Source organism: Corythoichthys intestinalis, chromosome 10 (genome assembly GCF_030265065.1).
Source record: "Corythoichthys intestinalis isolate RoL2023-P3 chromosome 10, ASM3026506v1, whole genome shotgun sequence".
Taxonomy (NCBI): Eukaryota; Metazoa; Chordata; class Actinopteri; order Syngnathiformes; family Syngnathidae; genus Corythoichthys; species Corythoichthys intestinalis.
This window is the reverse complement of record NC_080404.1, coordinates 21313576-21335820: the sequence shown is the minus strand read 5'-3', so window position 1 is coordinate 21335820 and position 22245 is coordinate 21313576. Positions and strand designations below refer to the sequence as shown.

Below are 22245 nucleotides of genomic sequence, written 5' to 3'. Positions count from 1 at the left end.
CATCCCCGCACCTTTTTTAACGCACCACACACATCATACTCCACAGCAGGGCTTTGGCAAAGGGCAGTGGGGCGGGCGGCAGGGTAGAAATTCCATGCAGCGGTCCCACTGCCCCAAGCCAAGCTCTCCTATTTTAATGCATACATTGCACTACCCTCCCCTCACAATCCCATCACGGTGCTGGGTAATGGCTGCCAGCCGGGAACCTTGCAGTCACAGTAATAGCGATGTAGGTGGGTCCCACATTTTTTTCTCTATGGCGTGGCTTCCGGGGCATGGCCTCCCCTCTGCCTGGGCTGCCGGCCGCGGGAGTGGGGGAGGTCGGGGCTCCGATTTCGCGTCGCCCCGCGGCGGCTCCTCGGCGTCCTCCTGCCTCTGCCTTCCCCTGTCTTCTCCGACTGGATGTCCGCTCTGTGCTCGGTCGCTGGCTGGGCGCCGGTGTATCGGCTGGATGTTGCCTGCTCCGACGAGGGATCCTGTCCTGCCCTGGGTTTGGTGGGCCGCTGGGGGTCCCGTGGCGTGCCGTGCCGGTTGGGGGGCTGCGGCTGTGGCTCGTGGGCCGGGTGGGCGGGCGGAGCTGGGGGTGGGGTTGGTGGTGCGTCCCCTCTCGCCATCCCTGAAGGCCGGTTGATGGATGTGCGGGTGGCCCGAGGGACCACCCTGGATCCCGGGGGGGGGGCTCCTTTGCTGGGCTGCGGGAGGAGGGATGGGCTGCGCTGAACCCCCACGCCCAACCTCCCTCCCTGGGCTGGCTGGGTGGAGGCTGCTGCCCTGGGTTGGCGCCCGCGTGGCGTCTCCGCTCGTCTGCGTGGCTGCTGCGCGCTTGGTGGGGCTCGCGTGCGGTTGGATGTGATGGGGCGCGCTCGGGTGGGGGTGCCGGGATTGGTGGGGGGGGGGGCGTAGGGACGGTCGCCAATGGGCTTACACTCACAAGGGATTCACACGATTACTGGGTTCTAGATAACAGAGCTGATTTGTGTACATTCTTCCCCTTTCAATCACTTAGCTTATAGACTCCCCCACCCCTTCTTTCCCTGGTCAACAGGCCCCCCACATGGTGTCAACCGGAAATACATCTAGCTGACGATAGCACCAACCTGTTAGTAGTTAGTGTAGACGTTCAATGTATTTCTTGTTGTTGTTGTTTATGTTTCTTTTCTTTCTTCTCTTGTGTTTCTTTTCTTCTGTTCCCCCATAACCCCTTCCTGTTCGCTGTTTTTGTCATAATAAATGAGGTATGTGAATGATCACAAGGGGAGTATGTCATACTCTCAATGTGAAACATTAAAACTGTTCAGACCAACAGGGCACTCAGACTTCCATTCTCCGTGTCAAACAGCTACAAAAGGACGTTTAAAAAAAAAAAAAAAAAAAAAAAAGTCTGTACAGTTGTACAGACTGTACCAGTGTACGTAGCTAATGCTAAGTTGTACAGTTTTTCAGATTTAACACTGTCTAAATTGGGCAATGGCCAACATATCGGGCGTATAGGTCGCACCCACAATTTTGGACGAACATTTCAGTGAAAAAAATTATACAGTACATATTCTAGTAAAAGATCAATTTAAACAAAACTTTTTACTCACTGTATACATGTCTCCGGATTGATTAACTTTTACTTCATGCCATCGCTCTCCCACCTGTGCACATAGCTCCCAGCAAGTATGCTGCACAGGTATTGAGGACACCCTGTGATTAAAACACACAACACAGAATACTTTAGAGGTGTCAGCTGCTGCTTCTGACGACTACATTAGCTGGACTGATCTAGGATGGCATAGGCCAGTTTGAAATGATGACAACGTGGTAAAAGCAAAAAAAAAAAAAGTCAGGAAGAAAATCAAGTCCACCTCTCTATCTGCGACTGTTGAGTACAGACTCTGTGTGTTTGTCATTGTATTTAATGCCACATTATCGCGCTGCCGGACCGCAGTTGCGCGCAGCCGGTAGGTTTATTCCTATTTTTGATGTACTGCGGAGCACACAGTCAAAACGGAGCTTGGCGGATCAGTACTGCAAACGCGTCCGGTATAATTTGGCCTTAAGAGTAGTTATAGTATAGTTATAGTAGCCATATTTTTTACTTGAGTAGATTTGTGAGTAAGAAACACTACTCTTACTCCGCTAGTTTCGCCAACACTATTATTACATTTTTCCTCATTATGTGTAATTACATTTTTCATCATTATTCTACATATTTTTTTATTATTTTTTTTGCCCGAGACGCCAACAGTGGCTCAACCAGTTTCACCAATGATACGTCCCAATAATAATCACATGGCTCCTCTGTACCAATCAAACTCAAGCTTGCAGTTCTATGAAATCTATTTAATCTAAATCTATCTATTCAAGTGGCATGACCGAATGATCACTGACAACAAAATAAGTGCTCCGAGATAGAGGTGGGTAGAGTAGCCAAAAATTTTACGCAAGTAAGAGTAGTGTTACTTCAAAAATAATATTACTCGAGTAAAAGTAGTCACCCAAAAAATGTAAATGTAAAATGTAAAGAATACTCAAGTAATGAGTGACATTGTGAGTAATTGCTTATTTTTGTTTGATGTTTTTTTTAAACAATGGTATTTTTTTCTCTCAGCACAAACCTATCTATATGAACTGTTGTTATATTGATATTGTACAAAAATCCATTACATAACTACATTAAGCCAAAGAAATACAAAAATCACAATTCCGGCAAGAGAAAAAAAAAAGAAATGAAGCATTATTGGTCTAAAGAACATGAGTGCCCTCTAGTGGAGAAAATAGTTCATAGTTCAAACAGTGAATACAGTAGTTCCTTTGTAGTTACTATTATGAAATTAAGAGGATCATATCTCCGGTTTTCCGTCATGGAGTCCACATGGAGTCATGTGGTTATTGTTGCGACATGTCATTGGTGAAATTAGTACAGCTACTCTTGGCATCCTGGCAAAAATAAATAAATCAATCTAATATGTCGAGGAAGAGGAAAAATGTAACGACTCTTGTGTAGCCCAAAGTAGCGGAGTAAGAGTTGCATTTTTCTTCACAAATCTACTCAAGTAAAAGTAAAAAGTATGGCTTGTTAAAACTACTCTTTGAAGCACATTTTTCTACAAAGAGTTTCTCAAGTATATGTAACAATGTACAGGTAATGTGTTACTACCCACCTCTGCTGAGATATAACAACAAATGAAGAACTTGCATTACTTTCTGCTTTAATATACTGGGGTCCTCACCTCAAGTTGCCTCGGACATTCTGTGAACAGAGCTGGGCTGTTACGTGTAGTGCTGCTGCAGAGGCTACCAGTTCCAGCTGTTCTTCCGCTTGAAGCTGGTGACCCTTAAAGCCATCCGGGTAAATCTCTGGAAGGAAGTTGGTACTAATGTCCCCAGAAATAAAGCGAGGATGGGTGATTATTTCTCTCAAGAGTGGAATGTTGTGCGTTACACCTGGAGACAAAAGCAGATTTAATAACAGCAACCACAGATGCAAAGTAAACGTTTATGTCTGCAAAATGAAAATCTACTGCATGTACCTCTGATGACGTAGTTATCCAAAGCATCCTCCATCTTCGCAAGGGCTTCTGCTCTTGTAGCACCAAAGGTTACTAACTATAAACGGAAACAAGATGAAATCAGAGCCTGTATTACTTTTCAGAATTTAATTTGTCATACTGTATATTATATACTGCATTATTGACTAACCTTAGAAATCATGGGATCATAATAAATGCTGATATCACTTCCCTCCTGGATGCCACTGTCAACCCGCACCTGTCAGTAACACAAAGATTCATTTAAAATGTGAAAACTGCGTCTGAGGATTTAATGCTGAACTGAGTTTTTATGCAATGCACACATTATGTGGATTATCATAAACACACAACCTACATTGTTGAGACCGGTTGGCTCTTGGTATTGGGTCAACCTTCCGATGGAGGGAAGACCAAATGACTTGTAAGGGTCCTAAAAGAACAAAATAATATTGATTTAAAAGCAACCCGTGGTGACAGAAATAGGACAGTTTCCCAGAGGATGAAGGAGGCCATCCCGATGCTTGCCCGCCTCGGGATAACGTTGTAATCTTATCTTCTGCTTATCAGTGGAGAGTTTATAGCTCACAACAACTTGTGTGATGGCTGGGTTGCAACAACTGCCCTGAGCAAGATAGTTAAATAGCTGTAATATAACCCATTATTAATAATAAAAGCAAAAGTAATAGCCACCCATCAGGTAGCATTATTGGCTAGCTGTTAGCACACCCTGACAATGACTTACACATTATACATTATATACTGTATTTTGTCTGCTTTGAAAGAGGAGTCAAAATGTTCAAGCATTCTCGATTTACCTTTGTGGAAAATGCTTGAAACTGAAAGCGCGAACTGGGTTTTGAAAATTAAACTTTGTAACATGTCAGTAAAAGATGATTTATAGAAGATGGGATAAGCAATTCAAACCTCAGCATAGACGCGGCTCTCAAAGGCCCATCCGTTTATTGGTATATCTTCCTGTTTGTGCTGCAGCGGGTAACCCTTGGCAACTCGGATCATCTGCTCAACCAGATCAAGACCAGTAATGCACTCCGTTATAGGATGTTCAACCTAGAATCAAAAGACAAAAAACAAAAATGTTTTTAACAGATGACAATGTGTATATTTCCATGCACTGGCACGAGTGAGTCTTCAACCCCGATTGCCGTATAGTGTGGCAGCAAGTCATACATTTTCATTTTAAATCCGATTCATAAACACATCAATCCATTTTGTTCCCCTCAAACGCACGTTTGTTTGGCTGATGACTTGACCCACCCCCGACACACACATGCACGCTCACACTCACACAGCCCCGACAGAAATACATGTCGGCACATATGCCGACTTCTCCGCCCCTAGAGTTTTTTTTCGGTCAACAGCAGCCACTGTAAGTAATTTAAAAAGAGACCAATGTTGTGGAGGTGAGAAACACATCACTAATTTTGTTACTGAAAGTCCAACCTGTATAGTTAGCATAACATTAAACAGTGTGAACTTGCTAACCAGCAAAACTTGAGTAGGAAGCTGCTTGGAGAGAAGTGTCTTACTGTTTGTGTTTTCTACTGTTATTGTTAAATAAACTGACTATAGAACCAGAAAAACGTAAGCAAGAAGTTGCCTACAGAGAGACAGGTGCTGCATAACCTCATACGTTGCTCACACAACACAGCATACACACCACATAATCATAATTAACTATGGACATTAAAAAAAAATAAAGTTTTTTTTTTTTTTTTTATGCATGCCGCGAGCTGCCCACACTAGTGTTGCGATCGACGTAATGAGCACCTTGATTTAGCATATCAATTATTGAGGTTCATATTCGTGAGAAATGTAGCCCTGCCCCCCATTCACCCAATCTGGTCTTATTAATGTCCCATCCAGAGCAAAAATTTTACATGGAAGTTATGCCGTTATATTGTCCCTACCAATGTTGAGACCAAACCTCTATTCCCCCACCAGCCCTCTGTGACCCCTTCACACTCGTCAGCGAGTCACGCCCTGCCAATTTGTATTTTTTAGTCTTTTTAACCAGGTAGCCTCCCTTTTTCTTTTTTTTGTCTCTTCGGACAAAACTTTTTGTCTCTTTAGTTGCTCTGCCATCTTAACAGAATTCGCGCGAAAGCATTCGCATCATCTTCCGTCTTTATAACTAATGGGGGGGACTGCATTTGTAGTTTTTTTTTGTGTGGCAGGGTTCCTGCCACCCTCCTCAAAGTTAATTAGTGCTGGTGAAAGCATTACAGACCTCCTCAGGCCATAACAGAGTTGCCATTCAATTAGTTTTCAGTCAACATATCACAAATGTTATGAAAGTATTTTATAAAGGTTGAAAAGTTCCCTGGTGTTGCTTGAAGTCTAATATAGACAAATGCAATTGTCTATTATGAATAAGATTTTTAAAAAATGTCAGACGACAACATTATACTGCAGTGGGGGTTGAATAATATTGCACACAACTGTATACAATACAGTGTATTATATAACAGATGTGTTAAATTTAGATAAAGCGCATTGTAAAATGCACTCACCGGCCACTTTATTAGGTACACCTGTCTAACTGCTCGTTAACACTTAATTTCTAATCAGCCAATCACATGGCGGCAACTCAGTGCATTTAGGCATGTAGACATGGTTTAAGACAATCTCCTGCAGTTCAAACCGAGCATCAGTATGGGGAAGAAAGGTGATTTGAGTGACTTTGAACGTGGCATGGTTGTTGGTGCCAGAAGGGCTGGTCTATTTCAGAAACTGCTGATCTACTGGGATTTTCACGCACAACCATCTCTAGGGTTTACAGAGAATGGTCCGAAAAAGAAAAAATATCCAGTGAGCGGCAGTTCTGTGGGCGGAAATGCCTTGTTGATGCCAGAGGTCAGAGGAGAATGGCCAGACTGGTTCGAGCTGATAGAAAGGCAACAGTGACTCAAATAACCACCCGTTACAACCAAGGTAGGCAGAAGAGCATCTCTGAATGCACAGTACATCGAACTTTGAGGCACATGGGCTACAGCAGCAGAAGACCACACCGGGTGCCATTACTTTCAGCTAAGAACAGGAAGCTGAGGCTACAATTTGCACATGCTCATCGAAATTGGACAATAGAAGATTGGAAAAATGTTGCCTGGTCTGATGAGTCTCGATTCCTGCTGCGACATTCGGATGGTAGGGTCAGAATTTGGCGTCAACAACATGAAACCATGGATCCATCCTGCCTTGTATCAACTTTTCAGGCTGGTGGTGGTGGTGTAATGGTGTGAGGAATATTTTCATGGCACTCTTTGGGCACCTTGGTACCAATTGAGCATCGTTGGAACACCACAGCCTACCTGAGTATTGTTGCTGACCATGTCCATCCCTTTATTATGACCACAATGTACCCAACTTCTGATGGTTACTTTCAGCAGGATAATGTGCCATGGCATAAATCTGGAATCATCTCAGACTGGTTTCTTGAACATGACAATGAGTTCACTGTGCTCAAATGGCCTCCACAGTCACCAGATCTCAATCCAATAGAGCATCTTTGGGATGTGGTGGAACGGGAGATTCGCATCATGGATGTGCAGCCGACAGATCTGCACAAACTGTGTGATGCCATCATGTCAATATGGACCAAACTCTCTGAGGAATGCTTCCATCACCTTGTTGAATCTATGCCACGAAGAATTGAGGTAGTTCTGAAGGCAAAAGGCGGTCCAACCCGTTACTAGCACGGTGTACCTAATAAAGTGGTCGGTGAGTGTATATGTGTATATTAGGTGTGTTTGGATCTGGTTCCTCTATTTAAATGTGGTATCAATTCAATTTCAAAACATGATACATGAGACAAAAAGTAAGGGAATGCACACAAATAAAATTCGCCGCTAGATCCCAACACTGACTTGTAGCCGTGTGTTCATCTCCAGGAAGTAGAAGTTCTTTGAGGAATCAACCAGGAACTCCACGGTACCAGCAGAAGAGTACTGCACAGCCTTGGCAAGTTGCACTGCTTGCTCGCCCATTGCTCGTCTCGTCGCAGAGTCCAGGAAAGTACTGTAAAAATAAACACAAGCAACACAACCTATAATTCTGACCGACATATGAAATAAAACGGTAAAACGCTCAATGACATCTGTGTAAAATCAAAAGTCATATGATTTTTACAAAATCTGCATAAAGTGATATAATCTTTTACCAAAGCTTTTTTTCTGTCAGAACCAGTACAGCGTTACTAGTGCTTACGCACACACAAAGACAATTCCTGAAAATTGGTACGACACACATATTTGTGTAAAAAATGTGCTGTTTGGACATTGGACAAGCAAGTAATAGTTATAACTGATATTTAAAATATGTTCATTTGAAACTCCTCTCAAAACTGAAAAGAAAGGCTGTTACACGGATATACCGTAATTTTCAGACTATAAGCTACTACTTTTGTCCCTCATTTTGATTCCTGTGGTTTATAGTCCAGTGTGGCTTATCTGTTTATTTCTTTGGGTTAACCCTTGAGAGTCGAAGGACGCGCCGGCGCGTCCTCAGCGCACGTCGTCTTTGAAGCCCCCTCACGTTTTAATTACGTCACCCACATGCCGTTGGTTGGTCTCGTTTTAAAGTGCGGAAGTTGCGGTTTACTCTCGTTATTATGTGAAGTCAATCGACCAACTAGAACGTGAGATATTGTCATTTAAATTTTATAGTTTTATTGTCCTCTCAAAAAAACATTAAAACGCTGCATGGATCATTTGTTTATGTCTATATTTCCATCATTTCTAGTCCTTTTTCAAAACGGAAGCTCCATGAAAAAAACACAAATCAAACGAACCCTTTCAAAGTCACAGTGGAAGCACAAAATGCGTTTTTAAAAAAAAAAAAATATATAACTGCCGTGCGAGGTTCTACCGAACGAGAGGGAGCAGTGTTCTGAAGCAGCGAGGTGGCGAGCGACGGCCGTTTGGCTCGAGCAGCGACTTTGTGTGACTTTGACAATGAACGGAAAACTAAATTTAGCGCAAGCATTTGTGCTTTTTGATCAACTTGAGGAAGAGGATGGTCCAAATTCGTCATCATCGTCTTCTTCGGAAGAGTCCTCGAGTGAAGATAGTGACGGATTTGAACACGTGGGTGACGCCATCGACGAGCAGAGGTAAGCCAACTCACTCTTTTTTTTTTTTTTTTTTTTTATGCTGAAGAAGTTTCTTTTGAAAGTTTCTTTTGATATTGCAAGACAAAGTTAATTTTGATGCAATATAAGTGTGTGTTTGTGTATATAATAATAAAATGTGCATATCAGATCAAAGTCGTACGTGCACTGTGGGTATCCCAGGCTGGAATGTATAATTTGTGGTGTTCTTCTTTCTATATGAAGATTAGGGATGTAGCACATATTCAGCTATGGTATTCTTTCTATTGTCATACATATACAGTGCTGCTCAAAAGTTTGTGAACCCCCTCAACATTTTGGAATTTTCTATTATTTCAACCTGATTTCCTAATCAATCAATTCAGTAGGTTTTTTTTTGTTTTTTTAACAGTTGTGTTGTCGAGACTAAATTAAAAAGAGTTTTCATCAACTGATGTAGGTGCAAAATTGAACTGTTTGGTCACAACCAAAACCGCCATGTCTGGCGAAAAGTCAACACTGCATACCACCAAAAGAACCTTCTCCCAACAGTGAAGCATGGAGGTGGGAATGTCAAGATCTGGGCTTGCTTTTCATCCTCAGGACCTGGACAACTCCACATAGTCCAGGGAATCATGAATTCTGAGGAATATTGTCAAATCCTAGAACATAACCTGACGCCATCTGTTTTGAAGTTAAAGCTTGGCAGAAGGTGGATCATGCAACATGATAATGATCCAAAGCATTCCAGCAATACAACCAAGGAATGGCTGAAAAAGAAGAAGATTCGTGTTCTGGACTGGCCCAGTCAAAGTCCTGACCTAAATCCCATTGAAATGCTGTGGCGGGACCTGAAGCGAGCAGTTCATGCCAGACGCCCATCAAACCTCTCTCAACTGACTGCGTTCTGCAAGGAAGAATGGGCAAAAATCCCCCAAAGTAGATGTGAGAGGCTGATTAGTCACTACAGAAACCGTTTGGTTGAGGTAATCTCTGCAAAAGGAGGCGCAATATCCTATTAACTGAAGGGGTTCACATACTTTTGCACACATGATATCTGAGTTTTTCTTAAATCAACCACTTTTGTTAAATAAAGAATGACAATATAACTATTTCTTTTGTTTCAGTCCATTATTTGGAATGTCAGTATTGTGGATTTGGGTATAACTTAACATTTAATAAGGTTATTTTAGTTTTTTTTACAAAAAAATCTGACCATCGCTGTGGGGTTCACAAACTTTCGAGCAGCACTGTAGATTTCCATTATTATTTATTGCTGTATATATTTTTATTTTATACTTTATTATTTTCATAAATACTGACTTTTTTTCATGTACATTTATAGTGACAATGAAAGTAAAGTGAAATGAAAATGGAAGGGTGGAAAGAGGACCGACACCCCATGGAAGTGTGAGCTGTGTGATGTAGCCCTGTGTCTAATTCCAGGACGAAACTGCTTTTCGGAGTGGCAAGCCTGACAAAAATTTAACTTGTTTATTGGAAATATTTTTGAAAATACTTTTTTTCCCAATGTTATATATATTTTTTTTCCCCCCACAATCAGTCTTCTCAATTTGTGTGTATAAATGTGTGTTCAAGAAGCTTGATTGTGTGTACATAGTTTTCATCAGGTGATGGGCCGCAATACCTAAACTCATAAAGAGATGGCCTCTAAACACTTTTTGTGTTAGATGGTATATATTTTTTCACTGTTCTTCACTGTTTGGTCTGCTGTATATAACTTGTTTTGACTAGAGCATGTATGAAGGCAAAAAACGCCTATGGCTATAACTGTTGTTTATGTTGAATTGTCAAATATAAGACTATTTATTCTAAATTTTTTTGGTTGAATGTTCATCCTAACATGTTGAATAAATATTACAAAGTTTCAAAACGGTTCGTTACGCATGTTTGGTTGTCAATTGGACATCAATATTAAAAATTTTGACAAAACGATTTTGGAATTTTGGGTCTTTTTGGGCCCAAAATGATGATTTATAATTGGTTAGTGAAGGAAACAACAGTTTGGACATGAAGTTCAAGGTGTCACAAAAAAAGGGACCAAACCAGGCCATCGTAAACAATTCTTTCTTTGAAATATAAAGGCAACTTCAAAGGCATGCAAAATCAGACAAAATAGGCCCAGACCTTAAAGGGTTAATAGCCAACACTTTATTCGATAGTGGCATCGTAACACTGCTATAAGACCCCCATAATTATGACACGACACTATCATGGGCATAAATGAATGCTTATGACGGATGTTATTGTCATCCTGCAAATTATGTCACTAACTCCATTTATGTCCATCTTGGATCTTTTAAATCCATTAAAAAGTGAGATAATTTGCCGGATGACACAAAATGACATGTCATAAGTATTCATTAATGATCATGGTAGTGTCATGTCATAATTACGATGCTCCTATGACGGTCTCATGGCACCACTGTCAAATATAGTGTTCCTAAATACCATAACTAGCAATTAATGAAACAACTGGAACAGTAACTGAAGAAATATTTAGCACAGAACATGACTTTTGATTGTTATTTCCATCTGTTGCGCTGCAATGCATGCTAGGAGGCATGTTGGACAACAACAGTGTTGACAGCAAGTGGCAGCAGAGGTTGACTGCCTCCCCCAAGGGTGCAGTGATGGCCAGATGCAGGTTCTTGGAGCAATGAAGCTTTACGGCCACTTGGTTCAAAACTTCATGGTGATTCATTTGTTCTTATGACAGTCTTATGATGCCTCTCTCAAATAAGGTGTTATTGGTTAATATCTTTTGGTGTAACTATCCCATAAAACAGTGAGGACAACTGCGGCTTATAGTCCAGTGCGGCTTATCTATGAACAAATGACGTTTTTGTGTCAAATTTGGTGGGTGGGCAGCTCATAGTCAGGTGGGCCTTTTAGTCCGAAAATTACGGTATTTTAAAATTACCCTAGGATTTGTGTAAATAAACACAGTATTTTCATTCTTACAAACCTGGGAGCTTCTTCCACCACCTTCTGGTTCCTTCTTTGGATAGAGCACTCTCTTTCATTCAACCACAGAGCATTACCATGTTTATCAGCCAGCACCTATGGTAAGAAATACAACCCATTCAAGATTTCTATGTGTAATGATGAATAGGATCTCAAATATTACTATTAATGCAAACTGTTACAAAAATTCTGAACTGAAATTTTCGCTCATCTTTGCGAGAATATTTGATGTTCACAGCGCTGTCCTATACATATTGAGAATATTTGTACATAGATACAGCAGATAGAAGGCCTCAGACTTCTTTGTACACTTAGCATACCTGAATTTCTATGTGTCTCGGGTTATCTATGTACTTCTCAATAAGAAGTCTGTCATCGCCAAAGCTTGATGCTGCTTCCTGTGATGAGAACCGGAAGCCTTCCCTATAATATAAAAAAAAATTGGCATTCAGAAATTTTAATTCATAATATTAGTCAGATATAAATGCATTAAAATGGTGCCCAAACACTCTGTGTTGCAACCAATCATGACTCGTAATAATGATCAATACATTAAAAGTTACTTGATAAACAATATTAGCCTTTTTTTGTGGCTGACAGTATTTTCCCTGTAGCAAACAGATCCAAATGGTTCATTTAGGGGTTAAAGACGCCGACCCCTGGTCTGGAAAACATGTTTTAAACCATCTTTAGCATGAATTCAATTCAATCAGTATCCAGATGCACGGGTTGCGATTTGATACAAAATTGCTATAATGGTTCGTTCACAATTCAGATCAGTTTGGAAGTGATATGATTCAATACGATATAGGAAAACACAGCAATCCAATTTGATACCACATATTTTAGACATCAATCAGAAGGAAACCAGTTCTTTAAAAAAAGACATTCTTAATATATTTCCTAACAGGTAAAAGACAATTTATTGTTTCTTCATGGTCTGTTACGAAACAACAGAATCTCAAGGAAAGCATGAAGTGGGGTGGGGGGAGACGAGCACAACATTTTTTTTTTAAGTAAATCAGAAAATGTAAGTAATAAAATACATTTAAAAGAGGTAACTTCATGAAGAAATTTTAGTAATACAGAATGAGACATACCTTGTTTCATCATTATTCCACGCAATTCTCATTCCTTTCCCTCCTCCGCCTGCTGATGCTTTTATCATGACTGGGTAGCCTAGCAGTAACAAAAACAATCAACCACCAAATAAAAAATAAATACTTAATCAAACTTAAATTTTATGCAATACAAGCTGACAAACCATTCAAACATTTTCAATAAGTGATCACAACTTAGTTGGATGCAGTTAAATGGCGAATATATTGGATGGTGGGGGGAAAAAAAAAAAGAATCCATGTCGGAGTTAGTCCTCCTCCAATCCAGGGGGCGGTAAAGGTAATCCGCCTAAACCGACATTACAGGAAAAAGAAGATGAACTAAGAAGGACGAAGAAGTTATGTTTATTTTCCTTTAGCCCTGGGCTGAAGTCATTGAAACACTGTGTGAAAATGAATTTTTGCACCATTTTAAAAGATGCTTTTTCCGTTTTGGAACGATTTGCACTTTTTATTTTATCCAATGTAGAAATATAGCTTATGTGGGAGTGTAGGTTCACTGGTAATGGTTTACAGTTAACTGTGTGTAATCCAACACTGAAAATCGTAGTATCTTATTTTGATAAAAAAGTTACCAAGGTTGCCAGCTGGCGAGTGCTACCTGACTTTAACTGTTGCCTCAATTGATCCCTACAAAAAAGGGTGTATTGTCTGTTTATGCACATAAACTGAATTAAAGAACAAGTTTGATGTTTTCTTCTATTTATTTTACACGTTTTGATAAGAGCTGCTTTTTAGTTTTAGCCAATAGGACACATTTTTTAACTTTCAAATGCTGCGATAACAAAATCCCTTTCTTTTTTTCCTGTTGTACCGAACCTGTACCCAACTGTGACCCCCGTACCTTGGTACGTACTAAACCGTGATTTGCGTATACTGTTACACCCCTAACCAACAAGAATAATGAGCTCATGACTAAAGCTGCAACAACTAATCCAATAAAACGATTAATAAATTAGTTGCCAACAAATTTTGTCCTTGTGTGTGTGTAATGCGAGGCTGTGCGTGTGTGTGCCAGTGATTAGAACAAGAAAGAGAGAGTTCACTGCTACACTCAGGTTCGGTTGCTGAATCAATAATATTACGACGTGTCGAGAGTTAGATTGCAGTTTGTCTTGTTAGATCCAGTGTGTCTCCGTCAGAGGTGAGTAAATGAGGCCAATTGTATTGTTCGTAGTCTTTGTTGATGAGACGCTGCTACTTAGCATGGAACGCTCAGCTAGTTAGTGATTATGCTAATCAGTGTCTTAAGTGTCTGTATATTTTGGAGAAGCATATTAGCACTACAGTTGGTGTTAGATAGTAAAGTTCTCAATAATTTTTTTTATTAAAAAACCACACACATAATCCAATCATATCACAGCTCCTTTCAACACAAACTCCCATTCAAACTGTAAATTGTCATACAACAGAGTGTGCTTTGAAATTGGATTTGGATTGTATGTATGAACAACTGTTTGATAATGAAAACTAATTCATTACAGTCTGGCTTCTTCTCATTCGTTTTTTTTTTGTTTTTGTTTAGTTTGTTTAAAGAAAAGAAATGGGTCATTGACACAGTTTACATCAGCGCTATGCCCACAAGAAAAAAAAAAAGTCAATCAGCAGCACTTTTTTAAATTTGAATGAACAGGACTTTTGTCTGATTTGTGCACTTAGAAATTCTTTTCATGTTTTATACTCGAAACCTTTATTAAAAACTTGAACAAGTTTTATTTACAGTACTTAAAACAGTATCGTTGTAGACTACAGTTAAGTCAGGAAGCTGTAATAAAATATTATTTCTGGAGAAAATACCCATCCATTTTGTCTTCATTGCTACTTACAAAATGCCAAAAACAACATAAGGGTTAAATTGTGATGGTAATTGAAAAAAAGTTTGATTAATCCGATTAATCGATAATAAGAATAATCGTTAGTTGCAGCCCTACTAATGACACACCCTTGGGAAAACAAAACAGGGAGCTGGAATATGGACATGGGAGGCACACAGTCAGGCAAAGGTGAAATTAATAGAATAATGACAATAACAAAACAAGAACATACAGTGCCTTGCAAAAGTATCCGGCTCCCTTGAACCTTGCAACCTTTCGCCACATTTCAGGCTTCAAACATAAAGATATAAAATTTTAATTTTTTGTCAAGAATCAACATGAAGTGGGACACAATCGTGAAGTGGAACAACATTTATTGGATAATTTAAACTTTTTTAACAAATAAAAAACTGAAAAGTGGGGCGTGCAATATTATTTGGCCCCCTTGCGTTAATGCTTTGTAGCGCCACCTTTTGCTCCAATTACAGCTACAAGTCGCTTGGGGTATGTTTCTATCAGTTTTGCACATCGAGAGACTGACATTCTTGCCCATTCTTCCTTGCAAAACAGCTCGAGCTCAGTGAGGTTGGATGGAGAGTGTTTGTGAACAGCAGTCTTCAGCTCTTTCCACAGATTCTCGATTGGATTCAGGTCTGGACTTTGACTTGGCCATTCTAACACATGGATACGTTTCTTTTTGAACCATTCCATTGTAGATTTGGCTTTATGTTTTGGATCATTGTCCTGTTGGAAGATAAATATCCGTCCCAGTCTCAGGTCTTGATCAGATACCAACAGGTTTTCTTCCAGAATGTTCCTGTATTTGGCTGCATCCATCTTCCCGTCAATTTTAACCATCTTCCCTGTCCCTGCTGAAGAAAAGCAGGCCCAAACCATGATGCTGCCACCACCATGTTTGATAGTGGGGATGGTGTGTTCAGGGTGATGAGCTGTGTTGCTTTTACGCCAAACATATTGCTTTGCATTGTGGCCAAAAAGTTCAATTTTGGTTTCATCTGACCAGAGCACCTTCTTCCACATGTTTGGTGTGTCTCCCAGGTAGCTTGTGGCAAACTTTAAACGAGACTTTTCATGGATATCTTTGAGAAATGGCTTTCTTCTTGCCACTGTTCCATAAAGGCCAGATTTGTGAAGTGTACGACTGATTGTTGTCCTGTGGACAGACTCTCCCACCTCAGCTGTAGATCTCTGCAGTTCATCCAGAGTGATCATGGGCCTCTTGGCTGCATCTCTGATCAGTTTTCTCCTTGTTTGAGAAGAAAGTTTGGAAGGACGGCCGGGTCTTGGTAGATTTGCAGTGGTCTGATGCTCCTTCCATTTCAATATGATGGCTTGCACAGTGCTCCTTGAGATGTTTAAAGCTTGGGAAATCTTTTTGTATCCAAATCCGGCTTTAAACTTCTCCACAACAGTATCTCGGACCTGCCTGGTGTGTTCCTTGGTTTTCATAATGCTCTCTGCACTTTAAACAGAACCCTGAGACTATCACAGAGCAGGTGCATTTATACGGAGACTTGATTACACACAGGTGGATTCTATTTATCATCATCGGTCATTTAGGACAACATTGGATCATTCAGAGATCCTCACTGAACTTCTGGAGTGAGTTTGCTGCACTGAAAGTAAAGGGGCCGAATAATATTGCACGCCCCACTTTTCAGTTTTTTATTTGTTAAAAAAGTTTAAATTATCCAATAAATGTTGTTCCACTTCACGATTGTGTCCCACTTGTTGTTGATTCTTGACAAAAAACATTAAATTTCATATCTTTATGTTTGAAGCCTGAAATGTGGCAAAAGGTTGCAAGATTCAAGGGGGCCGAATACTTTTGCAAGGCACTGTATAAGGAGCCAGGGAAAAATAATAAATAATCCAAAACAAAACATACAGTAGACTCTGACAGAAATAACACAATCTTTGTCCATAATAAAAAATCCTGGATTTTGTCTTACGGAGAGCAATATTAATGCAAGTGATTACTTACCGATGTTTTGCGCAATTTCTACAGCTTCCTCTGGCGTCTATAAAAAGAGAGTTTTAATTACAGAAAACAAATGGAAAATAATCATTAAAAAAAAGTCATAAAGAAAGAAGATGACAGATGAAAATAGGCTGTTCAGCAACCATATGGCAATCAAATTGAAAACCATTCATTCAAATAATAATGGTACAAAAAAAAAATTGGATGGCCATAAAAAGTAAAGGTTTCATGGAATCAGTGTCAGTGATTTTTCCATACCTTGACTACTCCATCAAATCCTGGGATTGTGTTGACCTTTGCAGCCTTAGCAATCAGTTTGCTCTCAATTTTGTCTCCCATGGCTTGGATAGCATGAGTGTCTGGGCCAATAAAGGCCACGCCTTCTTTTGCCTGAAAAAATGTATAACAATACCATAAAATTGAAAAAAGGATGTCCCCTAATCAAATTCAATTAAGCAAAGTCTCGGGAAAGTCTATGCAGAAGGAATATAGTTACAGTATCTAAATGGTGAAGTGGGTGTGTAGACAAAATATAATGTTTTATGAATAAAGGTTGTACTCACTAATCTCTTTGCAAATTCTTTGTTTTCAGAGAGGAAGCCATATCCCGGGTGAACCTTGACAGAGAAAAAATACCATTAATACTCCAATTTTAATACTTTTGTTTGGTGAACACATAATACAGTTTCAGTTAATTATCGTTTTGTATTTTAATTCAAGGTTTCATTTGAGTTCACAAAAAATGTTTTTTCAATTGCAGTTAGGTCATCTGATATTGTGATGTCATTAACAGAATTGCTGAAAAAAAGTGGGTGGTCCCTGATGCATAGTTTTGGATGGAATTACTATGGAAACAGCCAGGTTTGAGTGCCAAATTCATTTTCATTTTTTGACATGGTCATTTATTTCCTAGCACTTTTAACAAGAAACGCTTACAGCTTGGGATTTCGTGTCTCTGACAGCATCCAGAATGGCATCCATGTTGAGGTAGCTCTGACTAGTTGGGGCAAGGCCAACACACACTGCTTCATCAGCCATCTTGACATGTACCTGGATACAGAGAACAGCATAAGAGCAGTACACAATGACGATACAATCAGGTTCTTCATAGTGTCTGTCCTTGTGTACTAACAATACCAGCATAAATTGATTAAGATTATCAAATTATATTAATACTAGCGCTGTCCCAATCACGTATTTTTGCACCAGAGTTCGAGTCATCTGATTTGGAGGATCTGCCCATCCTCAGTACCGATCTCATAAATAAATGAATAAAATGCCTAGTTAATAGTTTATTACAAAACATTCAAAAAGTAGCTTTTTAGCCATTGAAAAAAACCTAAAACCTAAAAACCTAATATTTTTGGACCCGAATAAGATCTTCTAAAAATTGTACCAGTGTTGTTTTTGGCAGCCCTTTTAAATTTCTTCTTAGTCTTTTAGACGGAAGTACTTGTTAGTCCTATTTTAGTCATTTCAAAATGTCTTCGTCTAGTTTTCGTAGACAAAAACCCAGACTGATTTCGTCTAGTTTTAGTCAACGATTACACAAAAGATTTTCGTCTGGAAAATTCAAAACATTTAGTCCAGACTCCAGAAATAAAGGTTTCCAACAATTTGGAATGACTATATATGTATATGTATTGTATGTACTATATACAGTGTGGAGAACAAGTATTTGATACACTGCCAATGGGAAAACCCATTGACAGTGTATCAAATACTTGTTCTCCCCACTGTATGTATATATGAATAAAAGCAGATGAAAACTTCAAAATATTTGTTGACTAAAACGAGACGAAAATTAGTCGAGTCTTTTGTCACCTAAAACGAGATGAAAACAAACACATTTTCAAATGACTAACACTGAACTACCCTCCCTACACAACACAACACAACCCCATCACGGTGCTGTGTAGTGGCTGCCAGTCTGGGAACTCAGTAATAGGGGAGTTGGTGGGTCCTATACTTGGCCGTGGGGGTCCCGCAGTGTGCCGCGTTGGGCGGTGTTTTGCAGCGGTTCTTGGGGGTCCGGATGGGTGGGTGGTGATGGGTTCAGTCATGTGGGATGACAGCATGTCTCCTCGTTCTTTCCCTGAGGGCAGTTTGATGGGGGGACAGATGGTCCAGGGGACTCTCTTGGGTACCGGGGGGATGACAACGGCCCATTTGCTGGAGCTGCAGGAGGAGGCGAGTGCTGCGCTCGCTCCCTCGTCTGCTTGGCAGCATTTCCACTTTTCTGCAGGACTATCACACGTAGGAGTGGATTCACACATGACTAGGTGCAACTAGGCACATTCAGGTAAATAAGATGGTCGGTGCCAGGATTAGCGATCAGGTAGCATAGAATAGGATGTCAATCTATCAACACTTATAGGTGATTTTCATCACCTTGGGATCCCCACCTCACATTGCTTGATTTGTGTACACCACACCCTGCCTAATCACGTTTCCTTTCGACTTACTGTACCTTCTCTCCTCAGACACCAGTCCCTTCATGGTGTCCATGGGTAAATATAATTAGATTACGATAGCACCACTATGTTTATATGTTGCTTCGGTAGTTAATATTGTATTTTTTTATGTTGTTTGTTCTTTACCTCTTGTCTGCTTCCTTTCTTTCTGTCACACCCTAGACCCTTTCCTGTTTGCAGCTTTCCCATAATAAATATGGGAGTATATCAAACTCCCATGTGACACATTAATGCTGTTCAGACCATAAGGACACTCCAATTCCCATTCTATGTGTCGAAACAGCTGAACAGGTTTAAAAAAAAAAAAAAAAGAATAAATAAATAAGTATGGATTATCATGTCAGTGAACCAAACCAGTTATTGATAATATTGTGCAAATGATCAGAACAATTTTATGTGTTGGTAGGCTAAAAATATTGCGCGAATTAAGTGCAAGAAAATGTAACTCACAGCATTCGAGTCAACGTCGCTATGAACAGCAACAGTCCGAATACCCAGCTTCTTGCACGTCCTTATCACCTGAAAGGAATACACGATTATTCAGTACATTGATTTAGAAAGCTCCACAAAAATTAGGTAACCCCGACATATTTGCTCGAGATTTGAAAATAATAAAAATTATGTTCTCTAGCCAAATGCAATTGTGATGAATCAATAATCATTTATTTATTTATTTATTTATTTATTTATTTATTTTTTGCGTAATCAAGTAGTAGGTGTTCTTTTTAACATTCAGCACTTGGATTACATTTGAAATGTCCCAGGCAGTCTTACCCTGCAAGCAATTTCCCCTCTGTTTGCTATTAGAACCTTGTCAAACATCTGTGGAATGAAATAGCACAACAGTTAATGGGATTAATCAAAGTCCAAATAACATTATTCATCGTAATTTTGGCCTTTTTCAAGGGAAAACAATAGCGTTCCAAGCTGTAAGACTGCATTTTATAGAAGTAGTTTTGAAAATATCATTCAGTGACAAGCATAGAAAAAATGACCAGTCGCCAAAAATGCACGAAATTTTGAAACGCTAGCAGGTCCTACAGTTGTTTGTCCAAATCACATCATTTAAACATAAAAAAATTCAGGATGCTAAGGGGTACAAAAGTCGATTACATTTTTTGCCAAAACATGCAGTTCGGCCAAAATTTGTCCAAAACACACCTATTCATTTCCAATGGCAAAAATTTACCCTTCGTTTCCAATTGCTCTATTCTCCATTTATTTCAATGGCAGGAAAACAAAAAAAAAATCGCATAAAAATGGCCTCAAACCAACAGGAAGTGACACCAGAATGCCGCCAAATCAACAGGAAGTGACCTGATATCTAGGGGTACCCCCGATTCGATCACGTGATCGGAAATCAGACGGATCGCGCCATTTTACAGAGGATCGGAATCGGCTGAAAGGGAACGGGTTTTTAATTTTTAAAAAACTTTAAGAGCTGATGAGTAAATAAATAAACTAGAATTACAATAACATTGACAAAAGAAACAAAAAATATATATGTTTTATACTCGGCAACACTCCAGGAAAAAGCGGAAGAGGACGTACTGTATCAGTACAGTACTGTGACATGTTTGCAACTTTTGTTAAAAAAAAATAAAAAAATAATAATAAAATATCCGGACAAGAGTTACATTTGTGTAGCCGACATGCCGTGTAGTATAATAAATTGAACGTTTAAAGCCATTATCTATCCTGGTGTAGACGTCGCCTAAGCAGTGTTGTTTTTGGCAGCCCTTTAAAGTTTCATCTTAGTCTTAGTCTTTTGGACGATAACACTTATTAGTCTAGACTGGAGAGGACACTAGCGGGTGAGTTGGGGGTGGCACAGAACTTCAAATGAGTGACACAACCAGGCACTGCTACGATGCAGGCTAAATCCACATAAAATGTCACACACTGAACATGTGACGGAAACTCTGGCAGATTTTCGTCTCGTTCTTGTCACGGCAGACGAAAACTGGCATTCGTTTCGTCATGTTTTAGTTTCCCATGGCATATTTTTAGTTCGTTCTCGTCAAGTCATGAAAAAATTGTTCGTCGAAGAAATATTTTCGTTATAGTCATCGTTGACAAAAACAACACTGAGCCTCAGACTCTGACTCGGATGCAAAAATATGCGATTGGAACAGCCCTCATGATATCAACAGGAAGTGACCCTGAAATCAACAGGAACTGACCCCAAAATACTCCTAAATCAACATGACGTGACCCGATATCAACAGAAAGTAACCCTGAAATATGCTCAAACCCACAAGAAGTGACTCCAAAACACCCCAAAATCAAGAGGAAGTGTCTTAGGTGCTTACGTACCACAGCAAAACTACCATCAAAATTTCTCCAGAAATTGCATTTTTATTACTAAGGAGATTACCTTTTCATTTGGATTAGAGGTGGTGGAATACTGAGCCTTGCTGTGAATGACACAAGATCCAGACTGGAAGGGGGCATGCTGCAAAACAAAAAGTGTTTTATTCTTAAAAATGGTTGACATTGACATGAAAAGAAATGCCAATTAAGGTCATGATAAGTCTGTGTTTGTTTCTGACATTTGAAAGTAATAATAATACACGTGTTCAACTAAACTCTGATAACTAAATCGACCATTAACAGCACGCTTAGCAAGACGTTGTTGGGCAAAAATAAAACGAAAAAATAACAAAATCCTACATTGGGTAACAAAAATCGTGATACATTAATCCTTCGGAGAGAATATGCGCCCGATTGTCCACCACGAAGGACGTTTGCTCTGCTTCCAGGTGATGACTTGTCATCTGATACAACACTGCCTATCGCTGCAACACAACGCTCACCTTTAAAATAAATAGCAGTCTGGAAGGTGGGAGTAAGATACTGCGCGTCGTCATGTTGTATCTAAGTACAAAAATCTTTTCCAAGTTTCTTCTCCTTCAACAACAAGCAAAAAAAAAAAAAAAACTAACTCGATAGATATGAGACTGGATACGGCACCACGCTTGGTTGTCCCACGTAACTATGTGGCGGCCATGTTGACAGGGGCAGGAAGAGCATTCCTTACTTATTATTCAAGCAACTTTTACAATTCTGTTTTCCTGTTCAATTTTAATTATTATTAGTCAATATCAAAACGTGTGTTACTGGCAAAAAATATATATTATTGTGGGTGGAAAGAACATTTCCCGGTTCTGGTGTTATTATTATTACAGTTGTATTTATCTATCTATCTATCTATCTATCTATTAAAT

General features: G+C 39.7%; 1 protein-coding gene across 1 annotated transcript in view; it reads right to left on the bottom strand.

The window, feature by feature from the left end:
• The window catches only part of pcca (propionyl-CoA carboxylase subunit alpha), a 31668-nt gene extending 9514 nt beyond the window's left edge, over positions 1-22154 (bottom strand). Inside the window, exons 1-18 of the mRNA XM_057847418.1 lie at positions 21835-22154; positions 21396-21473; positions 19793-19840; positions 19469-19537; positions 17481-17594; positions 17108-17161; positions 16803-16934; positions 16548-16584; positions 12711-12789; positions 11931-12033; positions 11612-11706; positions 7403-7553; positions 4443-4586; positions 3874-3948; positions 3688-3756; positions 3519-3594; positions 3219-3432; positions 1587-1689 (exon numbers count right to left, since the gene is read on the bottom strand). Of these exons, the coding sequence (XP_057703401.1) occupies positions 1587-1689; positions 3219-3432; positions 3519-3594; positions 3688-3756; positions 3874-3948; positions 4443-4586; positions 7403-7553; positions 11612-11706; positions 11931-12033; positions 12711-12789; positions 16548-16584; positions 16803-16934; positions 17108-17161; positions 17481-17594; positions 19469-19537; positions 19793-19840; positions 21396-21473; positions 21835-21888 (1695 nt within the window). The 5' untranslated portion in view covers positions 21889-22154. The remainder of the gene's footprint in view (positions 1-1586; positions 1690-3218; positions 3433-3518; positions 3595-3687; positions 3757-3873; positions 3949-4442; positions 4587-7402; positions 7554-11611; positions 11707-11930; positions 12034-12710; positions 12790-16547; positions 16585-16802; positions 16935-17107; positions 17162-17480; positions 17595-19468; positions 19538-19792; positions 19841-21395; positions 21474-21834) is intronic.
• Between the last annotated feature and the right edge of the window lie 91 nt (positions 22155-22245).